Source organism: Poeciliopsis prolifica, unplaced genomic scaffold (assembly GCF_027474105.1).
Source record: "Poeciliopsis prolifica strain line A6 unplaced genomic scaffold, Auburn_PproV2 SCAFFOLD014, whole genome shotgun sequence".
Classification (NCBI taxonomy): domain Eukaryota; kingdom Metazoa; phylum Chordata; class Actinopteri; order Cyprinodontiformes; family Poeciliidae; genus Poeciliopsis; species Poeciliopsis prolifica.
In genome coordinates, this window is record NW_026562389.1 from 9,790,111 (window position 1) to 9,798,441 (window position 8,331).

The 8,331-nt window shown below is 38.1% G+C and overlaps 1 protein-coding gene across 1 annotated transcript in view; it reads right to left on the reverse strand.

Annotated features, from left to right (window-relative positions):
* Positions 1-1,465, reverse strand: part of rasgef1ba (RasGEF domain family, member 1Ba) — a 67,466-nt gene extending 66,001 nt beyond the window's left edge. Inside the window, exon 1 of the mRNA XM_055039475.1 lies at positions 1,224-1,465. Within this exon, the coding sequence (XP_054895450.1) occupies positions 1,224-1,292 (69 nt within the window). The 5' untranslated portion in view covers positions 1,293-1,465. The remainder of the gene's footprint in view (positions 1-1,223) is intronic.
* Positions 1,466-8,331: the final 6,866 nt, after the last annotated feature.

The window sequence follows — 8,331 nt, forward strand, 5'->3', positions numbered from 1 at the left end:
AGGAATTTGTTTTATTCAAACAAATCATCATGTCTGAAATCAAAAACTTCACATGCCTGATCCTACATAAGTTCATAGTTTAAGGTGGAATTAGAAAAATGCCACCTTATACAACTGTTTGTGCGTCTAATCTAGTGCAGGTTGTCATTTAATATCCCAGACGTTAGTGCTGCTTTTTCAAAGAACTGTCAATGCCGATGTTGTTGGACACATGCGAAGGTTTTAATATCTTTGGTTTATGCAATGCGTGAAGAGCAGATTGGGATGAAGCCTGATGGATTGGCAATCACTCGCCGGCTGAGGATTATAACCCATAAGAATAAATCTGAATGTGTCCGTCAGCTGGAGTTACGCAATCAGCCCCAGTTTTCCAGACAACACAACTGCTTAAAGGCTTACAGGGTTTTGCATAAGTCTTTATGCCTAAAATGTGTAGAAATCAGATATTGAATAAAAATCTAGATCGGTATCAGTGACCATGTACCTGATCCATAAGAGCCGATCTATTCAGTCTACTTACTGGAAAGACTGTAAATATCCAATAAAACAAATCAACAAATTCAGCTGAGGGTGGAGGAAACAAGTGCAAAACAAACTTTTCAGATTTTTATTATATCAGTTTTCACAATTACAAACTATTTGTGTTGTAAAATAAAACTTGAATGGGTATGAATACTTTTGAAATGCTTGAGCATTATTTTAAATGATCGACTCATCAAGCCGTTGCACGACCTTCACAAATCGCAAATTTGTTTTTCAATATTGTGCAATCAGTGCAGATCAAACTAGACTTGCAGCAGCAGCAGCATGTCTGTGGCTCACTGACCCAAAGACACAACAAGAGTTTGACTCTTGGCCATTTCTTACTTGATGCCACTTTCTGGCAACGCAGCATCACAGTCACAATCTTTAAACTGTGAAACTCACAAACATTGTGCAATAAGAGGAAGGACGTCTGAGCTCACCTAACACAGACGAACAGCGGGAAATTTATAATAAAGGATTATAACAGAAGATGCAAAAATGACACGTTTAATCCACCAGTAAGCAGCATGAAGATTAAACACAACATGTAAACCCTTTGCTGATTGTCAAAAATAACAAACAGTGAATTAAATTATCGTTATAATAGAGGGACAATCTGTTCAGGTCTCACCTGATAAAACCTGGTTAATAATGCATGAAGGCTGCGGGTTTTAAAAGCAAACCTGGAGCATCCTCACCTCAAACAGAGCAGGAGTCCCCTTGCTGGGAAGTGTGCATCCCAGTAATTCAGCCAGAAACTTCGCCATGTAGCGGTGAGAAGTGAAGTGATCACCATCAAATTAAAAACTCCTTTTTTTCTAAAGGCATCACCTTTCTGTCTTCGTCACCAGCTTCCCGAGCCAAACGGGGAAGTTCCGCCCGATAATAGGAGCGAAACTTCGGCTTAAACATCCGCAGAACGCCCGCTGGATGTGGAGGTTTATAATCTTAGTCCCGCCAACAAAATAATCTGAGGTTTGGCGACGACAGAGGGAGATGTGGGCGGGGCAACGAGCTGCAGGTGTTTACAGCGACAGGTGTTTGTTTGAGCAGCGGAGATGATGGGCAGGGCCGGACAGAGACGTTTGGAGGGCCCGGTGCCCAAAGGTAAAAATGGGCACTCTGAACAAGATTTAAAACACCTTAACTAACACAACAATAACAAATAACAACCTGTTTTTGGATGTTTGTACCTTACTTACTGTGAAATTTAAACAGTAAAATAACAGAAACAAGACGTAGTCTAAGTTTTGTCCTAAAAGTGACAGAAAGTTTCCAGCAGGTCCCGGTGGTGGAGAGGCAGGTTTCTGAACTCCAAACCAAACTATTGCAAGGGCTGCAAAACTGCAGAGTTTCAAGCTGCAGAAGCAAGAGGACTCGGTTGTTAATATGCAAACACTCTTCAGCTGTGTCCTTATTCTGTCAGCATGTTTCACTTTTCCTCCTCAGTCCCTCAGCATTGTAACATTTCTGTCTCTTTCTTCCTCTGGAATAATGGACACTAAAAGAAAAAAGAAGTCTGAGGTTAAAATCGATGCAATATGCATTACAATTTTGTGATTTTGCTTTATATGTTTGTTGGTTAGAGTTTAATGTGAAAAATGTGATGTTTTTCTATGATTGTTTCCTATTTTTGAGTATTTGAGATTATTGTCCATCTACGTATGATCACTTTGTTTCCTTTGCATTAAATTTACTACTTATTTGCATCTCATTTAAAGGTTTTGGGTGTTACTTTTTCTATTGCTTCTAATAGTTTGTTTTAAGTCAGTGATTCCTTAATATTAATGAAAAGGTGTTAGTTAATCGGCTAATTATTTCACTTATAACAAGACATTTTAAGTACAAATCTAGTACTTAAGATTTCTAAGTACTTAAGAGTAAAATAAGTACAAATAGAACAAGCATTTTTTCATCAATATTAAGGAATTATTTACTTAAAATGAGCTCAAGTGTGCTAAGAAATCTGCACTAGAAGCTAGAGCAAAAATACTTGGTAAGATTTTGTGGTTTTTCAATGTAACAACTCATAAAAATAGAGATAAATACACAATTCTGCATTTGATTTGTGTCAAAATGTCCAGCGAACAAAACATTTTCCACCACTAAACATAGAAGCTGCGTTTGAGTTCACAAAGTGTGTTCACTGGTCTTTAAGGAGCTGCTGTAAAGAAAATGTGATGATGAAACAAAACGTTGAAGCTGCAGATCTGATAATAGGAGCTAATTTAGGTCAACACACACACACACACACACACACACACACACACACACACACACACACACACACACACACACACATTCCTACATAAAGCTCCCTGTGTTCGCTGCAGCAGCTGCCTAATGTTGCATCAAAGCCCTGCCTTTGATGGAGAGTGCATGTTTTTCCTCTTTATTTCACTCCGCAGCTCTGATGGAACTTCACCACGAGCCGAGCCTCCACTCCATCATCCATCCCATAAACGGCTTCACGGCTCTGCAGAGCTGGAGACACAGATAGCAAGACAGAGAGAGAGAGAGAGAAAGTGGGGAAATAAACGAGATGAAATAAAGAAGGAGATAGCGGCTGCGCTCCCTCTGCACTGCAGCAAGGCACTGTGGGTGATTTATCTGTCAGTTGGCTCAGGGGGAAGCTGAGTCTCACCATTAGTAAATGAGTCCTAACTCACCCAGACAGCAGAAAACATATTTCCTGCAGCCGTGTGGAGCTGAAGCCAAGTGTCAGCTGCTCCGTCTCTCTCTCTCTCTCTCTCTGAAGTTGGCTTCACAGAGAAGATCCCACTTTCCTCCAGAGATAAGAAACAGACTCCTTTGTGCTGCGAATGCATCAGAGCAGGATTTCCATTTGAAAGGCAGACCCTCCTGTGGCCTCTCCTCGCAGTCGGACTCTATCAAAGAAGAAATGTCAAACCCAGAATTATCATCCTGCAGTCACAGGTTCATTCTTTTATCTTCCCAAAAATTGTTTTAGAATATTTAAAGGTGCATTATTATGTAAAATCTGCTTTTGTGAGCTTTACATTTTGTTATGATGTTATTTCCTCGTCAAAAACAGACCTGCAGTGTTGCAGGCCATGGCAACCCTTCAGCAGTGCAAAACACATGAGTGGACTTAGCTCCGCCTTCGAGAAGCAGCTCCTCCTCAGAGCTGCAGCTTTCAAGTTTCAGAGCTTCTATATATATATATATATATATTTATATACATACACAATTAAAGCCTTGCTTTTTAGCCTAAATTATTACAGAAAGTAACTTACCTTTTGAGCCAGAGCAGCTCTAACTGAATAAAGTAGGTCAAGTTGATGTTGCCTCCCATTCCACGCGTGTAATTGCTCTGTAATCTTAACTCGACTGGCCAGTTCAGTATGATGGTCTGAGCTGCAGGCCTCATTAACTGAAGGTAAGCCACAGCCCTCCAATGTCCGGGATGGATAAGATGTGATAATCTGGATGTCAAGGGCCAGCTGGTGAACAGGCCGCAGAAAGGACAACGATAAGCACTCAGGATGTTATCAGCGGAGGGCATTAGGCAGGATTTCCCTGTCAGACGGTGTAAAATGCCAAATCTAGGAGAGAAAAACCTAAATATCTGGGTTAAGACACAGCCATGGGGATATTCAGGAAGAAAATCCTCAAGATCTGTAAAACTGGTAACTTGAGGGACAGGAGGGTTAAAAATTGGGTCATGTCTCCTTAAAAGAGCAGAGTCATGAGTCACGGCTGTTTTCAACCTTCTGCTGGATCTGTGACTTATTCAACACACAAACTGGATTCTTTTGTGCAAAATACGACTACAATTATGTTTTTAGTGTTTAAAAGTACTTTTTGCAATTCCTTTTGCAGTGAAATTGTGTTGCTATGTCAATAAACTGAATTTAATTGAATTAAAACTGTCACTGTGTTGTGATAGCTTGTTATGAGATATGAAAAGATCAACCTCCTCTTCCTCCTCTCTGAGCTACTCCTGCCAACTGAAGAAAAGCAACTCTCTTGACCAAAAACAACAACTCAGAGACAGGAGGCTGGTATTAGCGCTGTCAATCAACCTCGTGTACACACTGATAAATTTGCTAATGGCGGAGAAACAACTCAACATTACAGAAAAACTGTTTCTCCAAAGTTTCACCCATTTTTCTGATAAAAATGCAGAATTATCTTTGGATAACGTCACTTTTTCAGCGATTCTCAGTAATCAGATGGTAGCAGATTTCTTTGGATTTTTCTACTGAATAGTTGCTGCCGTAAGTATCAGTGATTTAGATAAAAATCCAACATCCCCATGATAATTTATGGTCTTTCTGTATGAAAATAGCTTAAGTGAACTTAAATATTTTTGTAAAACTAAAGGACATATTTAAGATTTTCATGTTTACATCAAACAAAACATTCCTTTATCCTCTTTTGTAGAATAAAAAAAGCACAAAATAGTTTGTTAAATTAAACACATCAGTTGATTCCACACAACATAAACTTGAAGCAAGGTGTGGAATAGCTTCCTATTTGTAATATTTTTTCTGTAAACGAAGCTGCAGTGGGCAGGCTGTTGCGTAACGCTGATGCAGTAGATTGTGGATTATCGGTTAAAATCTTAGCTGCAGATTAAATCAGGTTTATTTTAGCAACAACGTCCTGCTGCCACACAACAGAACTGTGAGAAATCCCTCTGCACTTCATTTAGCTGTGTCTCCATGTGCATCTCGTTGATAGTCTTGTAAACACAACAGAGCATTTTAACATTATAGATCTGATTACAAAATATCATAAATTTAGTTGGTTTTTTTTTGTTAATCTATTTTCATTTGTGTCGCTTTAAATGCAGAAACTCTTTGACGTTCCCTGTAAAACAGTTTCTCTTGGGGATCCATCTGTTGCCAAACCCCAGTGTCATCTCATCACTCGCTGCGGTTGCATGTCTGCATCCTCCTGACCTCTGACCCCCTCAGAGATTGCTCCTCACCCCATAATGGTGTCACTCCAGACCCCGTGATATTGTTGTCCCCAGACAACCCAGCTCTGTCCTGCAGACATGAGAGCTGCTGCCTTAATCAGACGTGACAGCAGAAGAGTCGGGCTTCACAGCCTTCCTGTCTGGATTTGCAAGTCATCACCGCGGGGTAATAACTCCTGTCAGATGCCACTGAAGCCCCTCACTTCATTTACCTGAAGAAGGCTTCACTGTCTCTCTCAAGAACAGCTCAGATAGGAGTTTAGAAAATTTATATACCATCAATAAATACATCTGGGTGCAGCATGTGCAGGAAGACAATGAGAATACATGAGTCCAATCCTGAAATACTTCAATGAGTCCACCCATAGCTGCAGCAAGGGGTGTCCAAACTGTGGCCCGGGGGCCATTTGTGGTCCCCACACTGCAAAATATCTTGCCAAGCATTTTTGTCTAGTTTCTAAAGCTACAGTTGGAATAAAACAAAACTAACTTATGAGAACTGTTAGGTATGATACAGGGGCTGGTTAATAATCCCTTAAAATTGATAATAAACTATCAATTTCAGGAGTAGATTATTTACTTTATAATAAGACATTTTCCCATGTTAAAAGTGAAATAATCTGCTTGTGGAAATATCACTTTTTAGAATTATTTTGTTTAAATCCAGCTTCTATATCTTTTTGAGAAGTTACTTCAAAGTTAGTTTTGTCTTATTAATTAATTTTGTGACCTGTCAGTAGCTTTAAAAAACATGGACGCCTCTGATTTACAGTTTTTCCACCTAACTGAGAAAAAGACAGCAGAGCCAGTTGAGGCTCCGCCCACCTTCATTTTCAGTCTGCTGAGTTTACAGTTTACAGCTGCAGCAGCCCAGATGTTATTGATGCGTCTGTCTGCAATCTGGCAGCACAGGCAACAGAGGTCAATCCCATTACACCTGGCGTGTTCTGTGTCAACATGTTTCAGTCTAAGATGAGGGTGGAAGAGGATGAGGAGAGGCGGAGGAAGAGGACAAGCATGATTGCGCTGAGATGAGATGAGAAAGCCTTGCTTTCCTTTGATCAGACTCGCGCCGAGTTCATCATATTGACCAGAGGAACATCAGCCCACTACATTCACCATTACCATCACCATCTTCTATCCAGACGCACTGCAAAAACATAAAGTCTTACCAATCCATTTTGGGCTAGATTCAGTGCAAATATCTTAGTACACTTGAAATAATACAGAACTACCTTGTAAGTGAGTTTTCCACAAGGTATTTGGAGCTGTTTTTTAGTAACTAATTCCATAATATTGATAAAAATATGACAGTGTTTCCAAGACATTGAATATATATATATATATATATATATACATACATATATATATACATATATATATATTTTTCCCATATATAAAATGAGTAAACTTTCACCAAAAACTCAGATTCATCTCTGAAAATTTCTAGATAATCAAGGAAATTTCTGAGCTCCAAAATTTGAAAGTTTGTGAGAAAAAAGTCAGAAAGTTTGAGTTTAATCTCATAAAGTTTGTAGAAAAAACAATGACATTACTTATTTCTTTCTTTTAGATTCAATACATTTTCATTTGGTTTTTATGGAAAATGACATACAGTTTTGAGATGCAGATCTTTGTAAAGTAGTGGAGTGATTTAAACTGAATGACCATGATGTTAAAATCAGGCTTTATAAGTGAAGCTGCAGTTTTCTAGCCCATCAGATTTTGGAAATCAGCCAGAAGATCCACAGTTTTGTTTTTTCAGACATTCAAAAGGAAGTAGAGAAATTAATGAGCCATAACATCCAAACCTTATTACCCAGGGGTCTTTGCTGTGACACGTCCCTCTGGCTGCTGTTCAGTCAAACGGAAAAACCATTGTTGACATATTTCTTCTTGCTTCTTATTTCATTGTAGCTGGTTGAAAACAACTCCTATGAGAAAAATGTAGGAGAAGGATTTGCTATGAAACAGTTTTTAATTAGTAAGTTTTGTTTCATGAACAGCAGAATTATTTGTTCTTTTCTTGTTTGGGAGTCTACATGTTTTTTAGGATTACACTAGTTACATCTGACAACTCGGTTCAGTGAACTCAGTTTTATATATTTTGATTTTTTAAAAATTCTAACATCTTGATTTAAAAAAAGTTGCATTTTTGCATTGATGGATGAACAGATTGTGTTATATTAGCATGAAAAACTGGCACAAATTAGCTTAATTAAGTTTCAGGGAGGAAGATTGGATCTGACGACAAAAGAGCCAAACGTAGTTTGAGAGAAATCTAATAAAAAATAATGACAATTTTATTATTTTATAATTATTTAGAGGTTTCAGCTCTGTTTCTGTGAGCATAAGTTTAATAAAACAGGATTTCTGGAAGCAGGAAAGCACATCCACAAGAACAAGCTTTAGCAACAATCTATTTAAATCTAATAGATTTAGCAATAAACACTTTCTGTTACAGTTTATCATAAGTGAAATAATCTACCAGTGGGATTATTTTTGACTTAAAACAAATTACTATAGCTTGCTCAAAGGTTTCTGTAAGTTAGTTATTTGCACAAAAAATTAGACCAAAAAGAAACTTGTACAATTTTGTGTTTTTGCTGAGCGGGCCGTGAGTTTGACACATGTGCTGTGAAAAGTGATGGTGCTGGTGGTAGTAATAATAATGATGTATTTTTATTATTGTTGTTGTTCTTTCATGAATGAGTCTGGTGTGACACTATGGCATGATGTCGCCCCCTTCAGGCGAAATAGTTTCACATACAATCGCTCTATAAAAATAAGTAAATAATAATAATAATAATAATAATAATAATAATAATAATAATAATAATAATAATAATAATAATAAT